The sequence below is a fragment of the Argiope bruennichi genome, chromosome 9 (genome assembly GCF_947563725.1).
Source record: "Argiope bruennichi chromosome 9, qqArgBrue1.1, whole genome shotgun sequence".
Lineage (NCBI taxonomy): Eukaryota > Metazoa > Arthropoda > Arachnida > Araneae > Araneidae > Argiope > Argiope bruennichi.
Window position 1 is genome coordinate 101,234,761 of NC_079159.1, and position 19,081 is coordinate 101,253,841.

The 19,081-nt window shown below is 32.3% G+C and overlaps 1 protein-coding gene across 1 annotated transcript in view; it reads left to right on the forward strand.

The window, feature by feature from the left end:
• LOC129985031 (clotting factor C-like) overlaps positions 1 to 7,338 on the forward strand; it is a 56,224-nt gene extending 48,886 nt beyond the window's left edge. Inside the window, exons 18-19 of the mRNA XM_056094959.1 lie at positions 1,239 to 1,406; positions 5,920 to 7,338. Of these exons, the coding sequence (XP_055950934.1) occupies positions 1,239 to 1,406; positions 5,920 to 6,270 (519 nt within the window). The 3' untranslated portion in view covers positions 6,271 to 7,338. The remainder of the gene's footprint in view (positions 1 to 1,238; positions 1,407 to 5,919) is intronic.
• The last annotated feature ends 11,743 nt before the right edge of the window (positions 7,339 to 19,081 follow it).

Below are 19,081 nucleotides of genomic sequence, written 5' to 3' on the forward strand. Positions count from 1 at the left end.
AGAGGAGAGTAGTCGGGATCGACGGTGAAGAACTGGTCTTCCAGGGATTAGCAGAGCAGCGACGGAGTCGAGCTAGTGCTGAACTAAGCTGTGCGCTACTGTCTGCAGTAGAGTCTTGTTGTGTGCTGCTGTTTGCACGTCTCGCGGCTGAAGATAATTGTCTTCTCTGTGCTGTATATAGTTGTCGTCTTTGTGCTGTCCCCTGTGTCTTCGTGTAAATAAACGTCGTTGTTTCTTTTTCTACTGCCGCCTGGTGATTGAGCGTTCTCCACACCATATAACTTCGACTATCCAAACGAACCCGGAAATTTCGTAACAATATTTTATTAAATACCCATCAGTACGTGTCAGATGCTAGAGGATAATGGATTTATTTATTAGCCACCGCCACACCAATCAACTTATTCACCAAAGGCGTTGGATGCATCGTTTACATATATCTTTTGAAAAAAAATTACACTACTTTATATAATTTACTTTCATAATACAGATATTATAATAAAAACTAATAACATGTTGAATATATTAAACAAATATAGACATCAAATTTATTAGACAATGTTACAACAAATATAGATTTTATTTATTTATTCGTCTAAACACATTGACAAAGCCTACCCGTAAGTTGTAAGTCACTGACAGGGACGGTAGGGAATTCGAATGCAAACTTAAAATTACAAAACAAATATAATGACTACTACGACACGCCCTAAGATACATGGATGAATCTGAATGATGGGACCGCCCCGTAAGCATTGGCAGAAACTGAGGCTTAGTCCTAAGGTCCATCGCCGGCCACAATACAATCCCTACCGTGTGAGGTACTTCCCGTCATCGGTAGGGGACAACCGACCCCACATCATTTCTGGACCCACCCGGATGGCGAGAACTAATCACCGTACTGGAAGCTTCTCATCATATCTGATATTCCCCAAGATGGAGGACAAAACAAGTATGAATAAAATATTATATCTGTACTAAATGATAAAGAATATAAAAATTAAAACAAAAAAAAACTAAAAATTCTGAAAATTCCAGAAAGGCAAAGAAAGTGTACAAGAACAAATTACCAGTCCTGTCAAGCAATATTAAAATTAACTAAAGACACTTGAAAAGTAAAAAATAATAATAATAATAATAAAATAAAGTTAAAAAGTTAAACATACGACTATTCAAAATGAAATATTTGAAATTGAAATTCTTAAAATTTATAGCAATCAAAATTTCCTTTTTTTCAGAGCTACCGATTAATTTCCCATCCGAACTTTAACGGTGAAACCTTCGACAACGACATCGCCCTAATCAAGTTCCAGCCGGATGTGCGTTACTCGGAAAGGATCCAGCCAGTGTGCTTGCCAACATGGAACTCGACTGCGAAAAATGTTGTTCCCGGAAGAAAAGGATACGTGAGTAAATGAAAGCATTTCAATGAGAGTTTGTTTATTATATAGTTGCGATTATTTAATAAGTTTATGTATAATATGTGTGTGTGCACATGTCGTAAAACGAGTTACATTAAAACAATAAAGGATGTGTGAATAATTAATGATTTCAATATTCTCTTATTTCTTTATTGAATATATTGAATTTAGTACGAGTTATCGGATTTTAAATTGAACGAATATGAAATCGTGCACTTTGTTTATAAAATTTCTTGGTTATTACAAGGATAAATAATTTTAATATATAATTTACTTTTTCATACTTAGAAAGTGTAAATATGGGAAATGATCATTCATTAAATGAATTACCACTAATAGATAAGATGGTAATTAACCCTTTCAAGGGCCGTGAGAAGTATGCTTCCCACCAAATTTATCGATCTTTGAACATAGTTATGAAGATTGATATATGTTCTGACATATTTTTCAATAAGACAGAAACTTAGATGATTCAGTTCCTTATCTCACGCAAAATGCCCTGTTTTGATTTGTTACTTAATTATTAATTAACCAAATTAATTAATTAATCAAATTAAATTTATCTAATAAGTTAAATGAATCTCTTTTCTTAAGCCAATCTCAATTCTAAAAATATTTTAATATACCACAACCAGAAAAAAATGGCCTTTTAAGGGTTAAATAAATAAATAATAATAGTAGATATACTCTTAAAAGAAGGAAGCTATGCGGACAACATTTTCCTTTATTATTGAACAAAAAAGACGTTACATTCGTTAAAACATACCCTTAGTCCATTTCTGGATAAAAATGAAAAATTTTCTGTCAAATATACTTAAGTATATATTGAAAAATGATTAAAACAATAGGAAATAATTGTACGCAAATACAATTTATAATACTAAAAAGTTAATATATTTGAATTTTAAAGCTTTGTAGAATACTTTTTTCCCAAAATGTGCCCAGAAATATGGAGATAAAAATATGAATGGTAAACTTTATCATTTTAATAACTTTTTAATTTAAAATTCTGGTTATGAGAATGAAACATTTCTTGCAGATTGAGTATTACAAAAAAAAAATAACTATCCACCAAATTTTGCTTCCACAAATGGCTTCCAGAATCTATTCCCACAAATATTTCATTTGAAGGGTTTTTCACTAAAGTGAAAGAAAAAAAAATGATCATGCAGATTGATCCTTAAATCTCTCCAATATAAACATTTTCAGCAATTGATAGAGTATTTCCTTTTCACGTTTAGAAATATGTTTATCGATTTCCATCCCAGCATACCATACAGTCTAAAATTTAAACTACCGGATGTCACGATAAGAGTGTCTTTCTTTCTCTGAAATTATTCATAGTACACTTTATATATCTGCTGAGTGTTATATGCCCCCTTTTTACTTTCTCGTATATGTAGTATAGGAAAAGTATGGCATTCATCAAAAAATTCGAACTCGAGATTTTGGCGAATCTCCATGTTTTAGATCTCCCCGAGTTTGAAAAACATATTTTTGAAAAATGTCCGTCTCTGTTGCAAAGTAATTAAACAACGCTTTGAGCTAGACTGTTGAAGTTTATTATAAAGTCTTTACCTCAAATTTGAAGATTTCTCTCAAATTTTGAGTAAAATTCTGTTCAGAGGAAATCTATTTTCCAGCTGTTGGAATATGAATCAAATGAAGAAAACTACATATGGTTATCAAAATAATGGAAATACTTGTGCATGAAAGGGACATTTTTGAATGCGCTTCGTACGCATTAAAATATAATAATAGCCACCGATTGTTTTTTTTATAAATATCAATGTATATATTCTGGAGGTATTGTGTCTAAAGTCATGACAGCATACACACAGCGCGGCAAGACAAACTGTGCAAAGCAAAATAGTGGGAAGAAAAAGAAACTCGGTGAAAGAATCCCACGAGTATTGAAGTGGACTGTAGAATCTAAAAAGCGAATAACTGCAGAAAAAGTGACCATAGTGCTCAGTACGCATCTGGATTCTCCAGTGTCAATGATTACAGTTAGAAGGCACGTTCATAAACAGAACATTTATGGTATATCAGCAATTCCCAAGGCACTTGTCACAGATGTTAATGGCAAACGTCGTCTACAAGGGTGTCACACTCACGAAACCTGGTCGATTGATTAGTGAAAGAAAGTAATATGGTCTGAGGAATCGTGTTTCACACTTTTCCCTTCAACAAGAGGGGTGCACGTTTGGAGGACACCTGCACAAGCGTATGATCATGATTGCCTCCTTCCAACTATCAAGCATGGAGTAGATCTGTCGTGATATGGGCAGCCATGTTGTGGTTTTCTGCTGGACCAATCGTAACCCTGAAAGGAAGGATCACTGGGAAAGCGTAGAGAAAGATTTTAGCTGACCAAATTCATTCTATGATACAAACTTTCTTTCCTGCAAGAGATGGATTTTTCCAGAATGTTAATGCACCTATCCATGCAGCGAAACTTGCCCAATCAGGGTTTGATGAGCACGAGGATGAAGTTAAATATCTGCCTTGGCCCTCACAGTTACCCGACCTGAATATAATTGAACCGTTATGGTCTATTTTAGAGCGTTCAATACGGAATCGATATTCTCCACCGGCATCTCTCCCAGAACTTTCACAATATCTCCAGTAAGAATGATACAATTTTCCTCTAAACACTATTCAACTCTTCTATGAATCGATTCCTAGGCGAATCCAAGCTGTATTGCATGCCAAAGGCGGTACTACACCATGCTAATAAATCTAAGGTATTTCCATTATTTTGATAACCACCTGCAGATATATAAAATTCTGCACACAGATTTAACATCTATAGTGTAACTATCTATCAAATTTTGTGCCAATTCCAGCCACTGGCTGGCAATTTGTCTTGCTATTTTCAGAAACAAGTAAATGCCATAATTCAAAAATGCAGTAACTTAAATATATCAAATCAGATATGACATTTTGTGACTTCAAATGTAATTTTATGTGAAATTTTTGTTTCAATCTGTTGAGAAAAACATTTCTAAAACTTAAATTTGATTTTTGGATACTATTAACTATATTCCAGGAATTAATCGCCAAGGATGACACGATAGATTCAGTTAGTTAGTTAGTTGGTTTTTATGGCGCAAGGACCAGATTTGATCATTCTGCGCCAAACATTTGTTAAAACATGGCTTCCGTGTTAAAAATTAAAGCATTTTAAGAGAAAGAAACAATTAAATCTGATGTAAAATATGAATATCTTTTAAAAAAGTAAAAATATTTGGATGAGGGTTATCTCCTAAAATGTCATTTAAGTTGAAAACAGTTGCTCCAAAATGGACTTTTCGTTGTGTGCTAAAAACTTGGCATTCACACAGAATATGCTTAACTGTTAAAGCGCAATTGCATTTATTACAAAGTGGTGTATGATCAGAGTGCAAAAGATGTTTTTGGGTCAAATAGGTGTGGCCTATTCGAAGTCTCGTGATAATGACATCTTTCTTTCTGGTTAGAATTTTACTTTTGAAACCCTTGACAGATGGCTGTATTTGAAAAAGTTTATTTGTAGATAGCTTTTCCCACGTAGCTTGCCAGAATTTACTTTGAATTATTTTTATTGCTTGTAATGCATCGGATAATGGAACAAAATTTTCCTTCAGCAGGGTTGAGCTTTTTGCTGCCTTGTCAGCTTTTTCATTTCCCCAAATTCCAACATGCGCAAGAATCCAACAGAATTTAATTGCGAAATTATTTTTTAATGAATTATATATGTGCAAACTATTTAAAACTAAGGGATGACTTTCCGATGATACATTCTTAAAAGCTGCAATACTACTTTTAGAGTCAGTATATATAATAAATTTAGAGGGGGATAAGGTTGCAATTTTTTGAAATCTTAGATATATTGCATAACGTTCGGATGTAAAAACAGAACAGAAAGGGAACAGAAAAGAAAGTCTTTCGGATATTACTACATTACGAAAAACTGCTGCTGAGCCAACATTATTATCACATTTCGAACCATCTGTATAAACAGGTTGAAAAGAACACGATAGATTCAGTAAAAGGTAAATTCATAAAAAAGTTAATATCTCGTAAGTATTGTACGTTAATGTCACGAAAGGCTTTCTCTGACATGACAAGTTTATTAAAGAATATACAAGAAAGTTTTGGGGAGACTACTTCCTCTGGTTTAATATTTTTTCAAGAATACATTTTATGTTATAGACTTTATTTATGTATGTTTTCGTAATATAGTCAAACGATTGATACTAAATTTTGAAATATCTATGCTGCCTTTTCAGCTAAATATGTTTAATTTTAATTCATTTTGAGTATAACGTTTGAACAATACACTCTCTTTACAAAATATATTGTTATTAAATTCGCATTTCTGGGAAATCAAGAATTTTACACTCACCGAGTAGGTTGGATGACGTTAATATACAAAAAATAAAACTAATGGAAAAATTTATATAATTTTCTTGTTTCCTGAATAATTTATTATAAATCATCTTTTTCTCTACAGGTAACAGGATGGGGCATAAACGAGAACAAAGTATTATCAGACGAGTTAATGATGGCCCACATACCAGTGCAGTCGGACGATACATGTCTAAAAGCTTATCAGAAGCGAGATTTGCCTCTTCGTCTGAATGCAGGAAAGTTTTGTGCAGGCTACCCGGAGGGTATCACTAGTACCTGCAGAGGTGACAGCGGGTCTCCTCTAGTTTTCTACGAAAGAGAAACAGATCGTCATATCATTGAAGGAATCGTCAGTTTCGGAATAACAGGAGATTGTAGTCTGCCTGAAAAGTATACCGTATTTGCCAAAGTTTCCCATTTTTTGAGATGGATATTAAGAAATCGCCGTGGCTGATTATCGGATTATCATTTGGCCAAATGAGCCATTCACTCAGTTTTTCATGTAAATTATAATACAATGGGAACGAAAAGAAAGAGGGCACATAGTACAAATGAAACACAAGAAATTTAGAATTCACATATACCATCTAATGTAATCTTTTGAGGAATGCCTAGCTTTCTTTTATAGGAACTAAGTTTCTAGAATCGGAGAAGACGTATACTACGTGATTCTACTAAAGGGCTTTTGGAAGTTTGTTTTTAAAAATTTGATTTTGTGTTCAAAATTTTTTTCGACTGAAATGCTGTTTGATACTTCTGGCATTTTGATATGCAATGACTTATTAAATATTTCTTTTTGTTTAAACTCCATTTGAACACGGGTCGTCTTAAAGAAACAAGTGCAATATGTTATACAAATAACTATCTATTGTAGGACTTGAGTGATGAATGTATTGAATTTGTATTGTAATGGGCATGACGGACGTGTTTAAATTGTATTATATGTCCGACAGATCTATTTAACTTGTTTGTTATATGCCTGATAAGTATATTTTAATTGTAATGTACATGTGGTGGTAACATCATAAGCCAGATAACAACTTCCGGAGAAGAGTGTACACTTTTGTCTAGTGGCTTTGTTACTCGGCTATGAACCCTAACGTTGCGAGTTCGAACCTCAACTCGCACATTGGTGACCCTGGTTCTGAACAATCGCATCCTTCATTCAGCTGTCGTGGCTCCATCTACCGGCAGCAACCACTCACACACGCTCATCGTCGCCCGCCATAACGCTTGGCGCGATAATCGCGTTCGTCGCTCGCCATAACTGGCGCGATAAACTCTACCGACTCACTGGTGGGGGACTATTGTGGTGGTAACATCATAAGCCAGATAACTTCCGGAGAAGAGTGTACACTTTTGTCTAGTGACTTTGTTACTCGGCTATGAACCCTAATGTTGCGAGTTCGAACCTCAACTCGCACATACATATGGATGTATTTAAATTATATTGTTATGTGCATGATACTTGTAATGTCATGTGAATAATGGATGTATTTAATTTGTATTTCAGCTCCAACTTGAACTAGTCATAGTGTAGTATGAGTAATGATGTGCTTAATCTATGTTACAACTTTAAACATAGATTATAAACATAAATTTAATCTATATTTGAATTTGCAATTGCTCAATTTGGATTTTATCATAATGGATTGAAAAAAAAATCTGATAAATTTTAAAAGCAATTTGATATTGGTTAAAATTACAATATAAAGATATTTTTAAAGTTTAATATCCATAAATGTTTTATTAATGCAGATAACATGTGCCAGCTCAGATTATACCAGCGACGGAGATGGGTCGTTACAAAAAATAATACCAATTCAATATTAATTATTTTCAAAAATTCTAAATTCCTCCGCTAGCATAATTAATATAGAAAACTATTTTGTATTAACTGTAATTGTACTCATTAAGATGCTTACTTTACCAGACATAGAAATACTCTGAAAACTTTTTTTCAAAGAAACTAAATGCTTTTGATAAGCTTAATTCATTTCAACAAATAACATGCTTGCACCACAGTCTTCTCACAATTAAAAACAAGTTCCTACAAACTGCATTTTGAAAAAGACGGATACTTTGTAGTGAAATCAAGAATACGCTGCAAAGTAGCGACCTAAAGAAATTATAATTTAGCTGGTTTACAACCAATAAAAATTACATACGATTGCAGTAGTGCATTTGAAGTTTAATTATCCTACACTTAATTATTTTTATTTGGAAAACTAAATCTTTTAGATCTTTTGCATGGATCAGCTCTTTTGCATTGCTTCATCGATTCTTCGTTTATGCACCTACGCCCAACTTAGGGCCTGATTTCTAACTTTTAATTCAAATTTTAAGTCCATAATTCCTGTTTATACAGTTAACAGTAATATGAGCCCTTTTTTCCAACCAATTTCGAAAAAAAGTAATAAAATCATTTTTTCAAAATTTCTATAGGAGAATACCCTCCACAAAATCTCCCAATTCCGATCACTGTACGGATTTTGCCATTTGAATAGACATGATGCTAAATACGTTATTAATCGTAGCTGCCTTTCTTCTTACTCAGTTATCTAGATATATTTCAAAAACATTACTATACTACCCTCAGCGCCAAAAACTGGATTGATTTCGATAATTTTATTTGCCAATTAATTGCTTCACTTTGCTTGAATCGTTAACCAATAAAAATGCTGTATATTTATTGTGAAAATATATTTTGAAATAGTATTTTCCTTTGGAGTGAATAAATGTCTTTCCTCAAAGTTGTCTATTATTACTTAATTAATGTAATTAATATTATGGGTAGAAAGCTGATAGTTAAAAAATGTAGTTTTCTTTCAAAAGAAAAGTTACTGCAAAAATGATTTTTTTAAATAACTTATTTGAACAACATCGTCAATTTTTTCCTTTTCGAAGCATAATTTTTTTCTATCTGAACTAAGCCTTTCTGAATTATTTGCATATTCAGGAAAGTATGTGAGCAAATATAGTTTTATTGTAGTTTTTTAGAATGTATCTAAATGCCTCTTAAGTTAGATCATTCTATATATAGAAAACTTGTAAAAGAATGGTTATACAAATTTGAAGTAAAGTAACAAATATATAGCATATTTGAATCATTCAGTGTCATCTGAATTATGGAAAATGATTAAATTGCTATGTGATAAATAAAGACTCAAATAGTTATAAAAATTTAATCTATGTAGAAAAATGGTCTTAGGTGGATTTAATTGATAACCAGAAACCTCAAAACTCCATGATCTTAGATCTTTTGCATGGATCAGTTTTGCATAAATTAGTTCTTTTGCATTGCTTCATCGGTTCTTCGTTTATGGCATTCACATGCAGTGTACTATATACTGACCGATAGACAGTCAACTTTTTGAGATTACAGTCTAGATTTTGACTGCTGACTAAATTATCATATTTGCTATGCATGACTGAAACACTTGCGATTGATATCTTTGTAGGCTAGTTTTTAAAAGTATAAAATATCATCCAAGGGTTCATGCAGTTAAATATATTGTCCTATTATCAAGCTAGAGTCATGGTAGTAAACATGATAAAATAATACAATTTTTAAATGTCAATAATGACATTTAAATGACTAACGTATTCTGAACAAAAATTATAGTGTCAGTCGACAGTGACTGATGTGGATTGAATGAAAACTGCGAAGTCATTGGATTGAATGTGGATTGAATCGAAACTGCGAAATATCATCCAAAGGTTCATGCAGTTAAATATATTGTCCTATTATCAAGCTAGAGTCATGGTCGTAAACATGTTAAAAAAATACAATTTTTAAATGTCAATAATGACATTTAAATGACTAACGTAGTCTGAACAAAAATTATAGTGTCAGTCAACAGTGACTGATGTGGATTGAATGAAAACTGCGAAGTCATTGGATTGAATGTGGATTGAATCGAAACAGCGAATTATCATCCAAAGGTTCATGCAGTTAAATATATTGTCCTATTATCAAGCTAGAGTCATGGTAGTAAACATGTTAAAAGAATACAATTTTTAAATGTCAATAATGACATTTAAATGACTAACGTAGTCTGAACAAAAATTATAGTGTCAGTCAACAGTGACTGATGTGGATTGAATGAAAACTGCGAAGTCATTGGATTGAATGTGAATTGAATCGAAACTGCGAAATATCATCCAAAGGTTCATGCAGTTAAATATATTGTCCTATTATCAAGCTAGAGTCATGGTAGTAAACATGTTAAAAGAATACAATTTTTAAATGTCAATTATGACATTTAAATGACTAACGTAGTCTGAACAAAAATTATAGTGTCAGTCAACAGTGACTGATGTGGATTGAATGAAAACTGCGAAGTCATTGGATTAAATGTGGATTGAATCGAAACTGCGAAATATCATCCAAAGGTTCATGCAGTTAAATATATTGTCCTATTATCAAGCTAGAGTCATGGTAGTAAACATGTTAAAAGAATACAATTTTTAAATGTCAATAATGACATTTAAATGACTAACGTAGTCTGAACAAAAATTATAGTGTCAGTCAACAGTGACTGATATGGATTGAATGAAAACTGCGAAGTCATTGGATTGAATGTGGATTGAATCGAAACTGCGAAATATCATCCAAAGGTTCATGCAGTTAAATATATTATCCTATTATCAAGCTAGAGTCATGGTAGTAAACATGTTAAAAGAATACAATTTTTAAATGTCAATAATGACATTTAAATGACTAACGTAGCCTGATCACAAATTATAGTGTCAGTCAACAGTGACTGATGTGGATGGAAGGAAAACTGCGAAGTCAGTCCCCGGTGATTAATGAAGTATGAAATTAAAGTGTATTGTCAATCACCTGTATCTGATGCATTCTAAGCGAAATGTTCAGTGTCGTCACTTGAGACTGAGAATTCTACAGTACTACTATTCAGTAAGCCGGCTTCCTGGCATAGAGGTAGCACGTCTTCCCCGTGATCTGGGCGTCTCGGGTTCGAGTCCCCGTTTGGGCATGGTTGTTCTATCTATGAGATGTGTGAATGTGGCCTCCTGTAAAAAGGGGTTGCTCAAGCGAATGAGTGATGCGTCAGTAGCAAAATCGTTCTCTTGGCCCTAGTTGGCGCTACTATAAAAAAACACGAGACGCCTCCCCCATCAGGATTAAATCGCTGTCTTCGTAATAGCGGGCTTGTCCGTGGCAAGTGCTATAAGAAACAACAACAACTATTCAGGAAAGAGCCTCAGAATCGAAATTTCTTTTCATTTAAATTGGTATACAAATTAAAAGTTTATTCAATCTATATGAGAACAGTTATCAAATATATAATGAGAAAATTACAAACATATTGCATGGAGGACAAACCAGAATATATTGGAATTTTTTTAATACAGAAAGTAAGTAATTTATTGATTTTAATTTTTATGTACGTTTTATATTCTTTTCAAAAAAAATTCTAATTTTTTAAACGGAATTTAATATATTGTGTCGAAATGAAGGAAGGCATAAGCCATAATAGATAAAAAGGAAAAAATCGATTAATTTTTCTGATTTTGCTTATCATTCAATTACATTAAATCTTTTGATTGAATCTCTAATAAATCGACATATATTTGACCCTCAATTTTAATACATAAATTTAAGGTATTTTATGCCGGGGTCTTGGCCTAGGGGTAGCTATCTTCTCCGTGATCTGGTTCTCATCCTGGTTCGGGCATGGTTGTTCTTACCCCTGTATTCTATCTGTGAGGCACGCGAAAGAGCCTACCCCCCCCCTGTAAAAAGGAGTTGTGCAAGCGAGTGTGTGATTGTCATCTTCATATGAACTAGAAGTCAGACTTCTGCCCTCGGGTGCTCAGGGGCCTTTACCCTCAGAAGCTACTGCACAGAAATCAGCTTAAATCGCTGACTCCTTCAGCGAATTTGTCTATGACAAGTGCATAAGTAACAACGACAACGGGAATTTTATGTCAAAGTAAAATGCAATTTTTATCGTCAGTATATAAAAAGTAGCATTTATCTCTCCATTTCGAAACACTGAAAATATATTACTTTCAAAAATTAATTTTCTTATCACAGTTATATTAAAAATTAATTCGAATGAGAAAAAATGGAAAATATGAATATAATTTTACATGTTCGGTAATATACATCTTGAAAGTTTTATTTATAAGATTAATAACTTATTACTTTTAAATAATCTTGAGTGTGAAACATCATCCCTGTTAAGTTAGAAAATCACCCTGAATAAAACATTGGATAATAAAACATGAACGCCGATCTAATGTAAATTTTGGTCAACGCAAAGTGATATTTTTGTCCGTCTTAAGACATCATTATTTGGTACATGATTACCGCAACCGATGTGCAAAGAAAAGGCTGTTTTCAATCTCCGAAACATTTCTGTATTAAATTCGCACTCTTATCCATATATGCTGTTCAAAATTATACACATATATAGATGAGCTGAAACAAATATCTGGCATATTTCATATACCAGTCCAATCTCATTTTCATAAAGTACTTAGTCATATTGAAATGAATATTAAGAATTCTTTCCTTTTTTCTATATTGGTTATTAAAAATATATATAACCCCTGAAGAAAAAAGGAAAGAATGATTAATTATTCAGAACTGCTAATAATAATCGTTTAAGCAAGTTTTATTAAACTTTTAATTCCGTTTATAAAAACAGATATAAGCTACAAAGATTTTTACTTACAGACTAATAAAACTATAAATTAATTTACAATAGAAATTAAGTTGTATTCGATAAGATCAAAAATAAATTAGAACATTGTCATTTTGAACATCGAAAGCTCTTCTAATGCTATTTTCTACTTTTCCAGTGACATGTCCTTCAATTTTCCTTCTGTAAAATCTGCAGTCTGCTGAATAATAATTTTCATCGTCTACAAAAGTTTACAAAAATGAGTCTTGCATTGCAATTCTCTCACACAGATCACACATCTGTTGCCAGTTATTTGTCTTTACCTTTTAAATAAATGGTTATCCGTGTTCTAAAAAAAGAAAGTTTCATATAAGAATACATGCAAGAATTCATGCACAGAATGATGGCACATTTATAGATACGCTAGAAGCACATCTTGCAATATACATGATTCATAATTTTTGGATAATTCTGCCGTATTCGTCAGTCTAAGATAAATTATATAATCTTTGAAGATAATCTTTTTCCACACACATCACAATTGCCACAGAAAGTCATTTCGATCGTTTCTATATATTAGCAGCATTTATTCGATTCGATCGTTTTCTTACATTAGCAGCATTTATTCGATTCGGCCGTTTTCTTACATTAGCAGCATTTATAGTTTCTTCTCTTTATAATCAAACATATGTCTTCGATTTCGTCCACGCATATAATTCAGTTTGAAAGAGAGCACAACCAATTGTACTAATAAAAGTATTTCCTTCCAATATTTTTAAGAAAGATTTAAGATTTAAAAAAAAAACCCGAGATGAAAACAAAATATTGTTTTCAGAATCATGTTAAATTCTATATTATTCTATTCCACTTACTATATATATATATATATATATATATATGCGTGCAGACATAGGAAGTTCATAGTATGTGTGGGAATAAAGGAAAAAATACCCAAAATAAATTTTAAAAAAGAAAAAAAAAACAGTCATATTAAAAAATTCTCATTTTCGAGACTCGAACTGAAGACCAGCAAAACTAAGAGGCTCGATCTGCCGATCTAGCCAGACAGCTTCGTACCCGGAGAGCGTCTGGAAGGTCTAAGACTCTCATTATGCTTATCAACTAAAAGTTTGAAGACGGTGTCAATCTGGTCTGAAAGCACAATGCTTTGAATAGGAATGAATTTTGCGCATGTGCGTGAACTTGATTCATAAAATTTCTCTTGAATATAAAAATATTTTGATATTAAATTTTATTTTAGAAGTATAAGATTTGGAATAGTTTATTTTATGTGTGGTAATAATGGATAAAAATACCTAAAAAGAAATTTTTCAAAAAGAAAAGAATAATATTAAAAAAATTCTCATTTCCGAGACTCGAACTGAAGACCAGCAAAACTAAGAGGCTCTTTCTGCTAATCTAGCCAGGAAGGTTTGTGCCCGGAGAGCGTCTGAATGGTCTAAGACTCTCATTATGCTTATCAAATAAAAGTTTGAAGACGGTGTCAATCTGGTCTGAAAGCACAATGCTTTGAATAGGAAGGAATTCTGCGCATGTGCGTGAACTTGACTCTTAAAATTTCTCTTGAATATAGAAATATTTTGACATTAAATTTTATTATAGAGGTATAAGATTTGGAAAAGTTCATAGTATGTGCGGGAATAAAGGATAAAAATACCTAAAATAAATTTTTTTTAAAAAAGAAAAGAATAATATTTAAAAAATTTTCATTTTCGAGACTCGAACTGAAGACCAGCAAAACTAATAGGCTCGTTCTGCCGATCTAGCCAGGAAGCTTCGTAACCGCAGAGCGTCTGAATGGTCTAAGACTCTCACTATGCTTATCCACTAAAACGTTTTAAGACTGTGTCAATCTGGTGTACATGCACAATGCTTTGAATAGGAATGAATTCTGCGCATGTGCGTGAGCTTGACTCTTAAAATTTCTCTTGAATATAGAAATAATTTGACATTAAATTTTATTATAGAAGTATAAGATTTGGAAAAGTTCATAGTATGTGCGGGAATAATGGATAAAAATACCTAAAATAAATTTTTTTTAAAAAGAAAAGAATAATGATAAAAAAAAAAATTCTGATTTTCGGGACTCGAACTGAAGACCAGCAAAACTAAGAAGCTCGTTATGCCGATCTAGCCAAGAAGCTTCGTACTCGAAGAGCGTCTGAATGGTCTAAGATTCTTATTATGCTTATCAACTAAAAGTCTGAAAACGGTGTCAATCTGGTCGGAAAGCACAATGCTTTGAATAGGAAGGAATTCTGCGCATGAGCGTGAAATTGATTTTTAAAATTTCTTTTTAACAAAGAAATATTTTGACATTAAGATTTATTATCGAAGTATAAGATTTGGAAAAGTTCATAGTATGTGCGGGAATAATGGATAAAAATACTTAAAATAAATTTTTAAAAAAATAATATTAAAAAAAATTCTCATTTCCGAGACCCGAACTGAAGAAAAGCAAAAAAATGAGGTTCGTTCTGCCAATCTAGCCAGGAAGATTCGTGCCCGGAGAGCGTCTGAATGGTCTAAGATTCTCATTATGCTTATCAACTAAAAGTTTTAAGACGGTGTCAATCTGGTCTGAAAGCACAATTCTTTGAATAGGAATTTATTCTGCGCATGAGCGCGAAATTGATTCTTAAAATTTCTCTAAAATATAGAAATATTTTGACATTAAATTTTATTTTAGAAGTATAATATTTGGAATAGTTCATAGTATGTGCTAGAATAATGGATAAAAATACCCAAAATAAATTTTTTTTAAAAAAGAAAAGAATAATATTTAAAAAATTTTCATTTTCGAGACTCGAACTGAAGACACACAAAACTAATAGGCTCGTTCTGCCGATCTAGCCAGGAAGCTTCGTACCCGTAGAACGTCTGAATGGTATAAGACTCTCATTATGCTTATCCACTAAAGGTTTTAAGACTGGGTCAATCTGGTGTACATGCACAATGCTTTGAATAGGAATGAATTCTGCGCATGTGCGTGAGCTTGACTCTTAAAATTTCTCTTGAATATAGAAATAATTTGACATTAAATTTTATTATAGAAGTATAAGTTTTGGAATAGTTCATAGTATGTGCTAGAATAATGGATAAAAATAACTAAAATAAATTTTTAAAAAAGAAAAGAATAATATTAAAAAAATTCTCGTTTTCTAGACTCGAACTGAAGACCAGCAAAACTAAGAGGCTCGTTCTGTCTATCTAGCCAGGAAGGCTCGTACCCGTAGAACGTCTGAATGGTATAAGACTCTCATTATGCTTATCCACTAAAGGTTTTAAGACTGGGTAAATCTGGTGTACATGCACAATGCTTTGAATAGGAATGAATTCTGCGCATGTGCGTCAACTTGACTCTTAAAATTTCTCTTGAATATAGAAATATTTTGACATTAAATTTTATTATAGAAGTATAAGATTTGGAATAGTTCATAGTATGTGCTAGAATAATGGATAAAAATAACTAAAATATATTTTTAAAAAAAGAAAAGAATAATATTTAAAAAATTCTCATTTTCGAGACTCGAACTGAAGACCAGCAAAACTAAGAGTCCCGTTCTGCCGATCTAGCCAGCAGGCTTCGTAATCGGAGAGCGTCTGAATGGTCTAAGATTCTTATTATGCTTATCCACTAAAAGTTTTAAGACTGTGTCAATCTCGTCTAAATACACAATGCTTTGAATAGGAATGAATTCTGCGCATGTGCGTGAACTTGACTCTTAAAATTTCTCTTGAATATAGAAATATTTTGACATTAAATTTTATTATAGAGGTATAAGATTTGGAAAAGTTCATAGTATGTGCGGGAATAATGGATAAAAATACCTAAAATAAATTTTTTTAAAAAAGAAAAGAATAATGATAAAAAAAAATTCTGATTTTCGGGACTCGCACTGAAAACCAGCAAAACTAAGAGGCTCGTTATGCCGATCTGGCCAAGAAGCTTCGTACTCGAAGAGCGTCTGAATGGTCTAAGATTCTTATTATGCTTATCAACTAAAAGTCTGAAAACGGTGTCAATCTGGTCTGAAAGCACAATGCTTTGAATAGGAAGGAATTCTGCGCATGATCGTGAAATTGATTTTTAAAATTTCTTTTTAACAAAGAAATATTTTGACATTAAATTTTATTATCGAAGTATAAGATTTGGAAAAGTTCATAGTATGTGCGGGAATAATGGATAAAAATACCTAAAATAAATTTTTAAAAAAATAATATTAAAAAAAATTCTCATTTTCGAGACCCGAACTGAAGAAAAGCAAAACTAAGAGGCTCGTTATGCCGATCTAGCCAGGAAGATTCGTGCCCGGAGAGCGTCTGAATGGTCTAAGATTCTCATTATGCTTATCAACTAAAAGTTTTAAGACGGTGTCAATCTGGTCTGAAAGCACAATTCTTTGAATAGGAATTAATTCTGCGCATAAGCGTGAAATTGATTCTTAAAATTTCTCTAAAATATAGAAATATTTTGACATTAAATTTTATTTTAGAAGTATAATATTTGGAATAGTTCATAGTATGTGCTAGAATAATGGATAAAAATACATAAAATAAATTTTTTTTAAAAAAGAAAAGAATAATATTTAAAAAATTTTCATTTTCGAGACTCGAACTGAAGACCAGCAAAACTAATAGGCTCGTTCTGCCGATCTAGCCAGGAAGCTTCGTAACCGCAGAGCGTCTGAATGGTCTAAGACTCTCATTATGCTTATCCACTAAAACGTTTTAAGACTGTGTCAATCTGGTCTAAACGCAGAATGCTTTGAATAGGAATGAATTCTGTGTATGTGCGTGAGCTTGACTCTTAAAATTTCTCTTGAATATAGTAATAACTTGACATTAAATATTATTATAGAAGTATAAGATTTGGAAAAGTTCATAGTATGTGTGGGATTAGCGGATAAAAATACCTAAAATAAATTTATAAAAAAATGAATAGAATAATATTTAAAACATTCTCATTTTCGAGACTCGAACTGAAGACCAGCAAAACTAAGAGGCTCGTTTTGCCGATCTAGCCAGGAAGCTTCGTACTCGTAGAACGTCTGAATGGTCTAAGACTCTCATTATGCTTATCCACTAAAAGTTTTAAGACTGTGTCAATCTGGTATACATGCACAATGCTTTGAATAGGAATGAATTCTTTGCATGTACGTGAACTTGACTCTTAAAATTTCTCTTGAATATAGAAATATTTTGACATTAAATTTTATTTTAGAAGTATAAGAAATGGGATAGTCCATAGTATGTGCGAGAATAATGGATAAAAATACCTAAAATAAATTTAAAAAAAAAAAAAGATTAATATTAAAAAAATTCTCATTTTCGAGACTCGAACTGAAGACCAGCAAAACTAAGAGGCTCGTTCTGCCGATCTAGCTAGGAAGTGTCGTAACCGGAGAGCGCCTGAATGGTCTCAGACTCTGATTATGCTTATCCACTAAAAGTTTTAAGACTGTGTCAATCTGGTCTAAATGCACAATGCTTTGAATAGGAATGAATTCTGCGATTTGGAAAAGTTCATAGTATGTGTGGGAATAGGGGATAAAAATACCTAAAATAAATTTATAAAAAAAAAAGAATAGAATAATATTTTAAAAATTCTCATTTTCGAGACTCGAACTGAAGACCGGCAAAACTAAGTGGCTCGTTCTGCCGATGTAGCCAGGAAGGCTAGTAACCATAGAACGTATGAATGGTCTAAGACTATTATTATGCTTATCCACTAAAAGTTTTAAGACTGTGTCAATCTGGTCTAAATGCACAATGCTTTGAATAGGAATGAATTCTGCGCAAGTGCGTGAAATTGACTCTTAAAATTTCTCTTGAATATAGTAATAACTTGACATTAAATATTATTATAGAAGTATAAGATTTGGAAAAGTTCATAGTATGTGTGGGATTAGCGGATAAAAATACCTAAAATAAATTTATAAAAAAAAGAATACAATAATATTTAAAAAATTTTCATTTTCGAGACTCGAACTGAAGACCAGCAAAACTAAGAGGCTTGTTCTGCCGATCTAGCCAGGAAGCTTCGTACCCGCAGAGCGTCTGAATGGTCTAAGACTCTCATTATGCTTATCCACTAAAAGTTTTAAGACTGTGTCAATCTGGTCTAAATACACATTGCTTTGAATAGGAATGAATTCTGCGCATGTGCGTGAACTTGACTCTTAAAATTTCTCTTCAATATAGAAATATTTTGACATTAAATTTTATTATAGAAGTATAAGATTTGGAATAGTTCATAGTATGTGCTAGAATAATGGATAAAAATAACTAAAATAAATTTTTAAAAAAAGAAAAGAATAATATTAAAAAAATTCTCGTTTTCTAGACTCGAATTGAAGACCAGCAAAACTAATAGGTTCGTTCAGCCGATCTAGCCAGGAAGGCTCGTACCCGTAGAACGTCTGAATGGTCTAAGACTCTCATTATGCTTATCCACTAAAAGTTTTAAGACTGTGTCAATCTGGTCTAAAAGCACAATGCTTTGAATAGGAATGAATTGTGCGCATGTGCGAGAACTTGACTCTTAAAATTTCTCTTGAATATAGAAATAATTTCACATTAAATTTT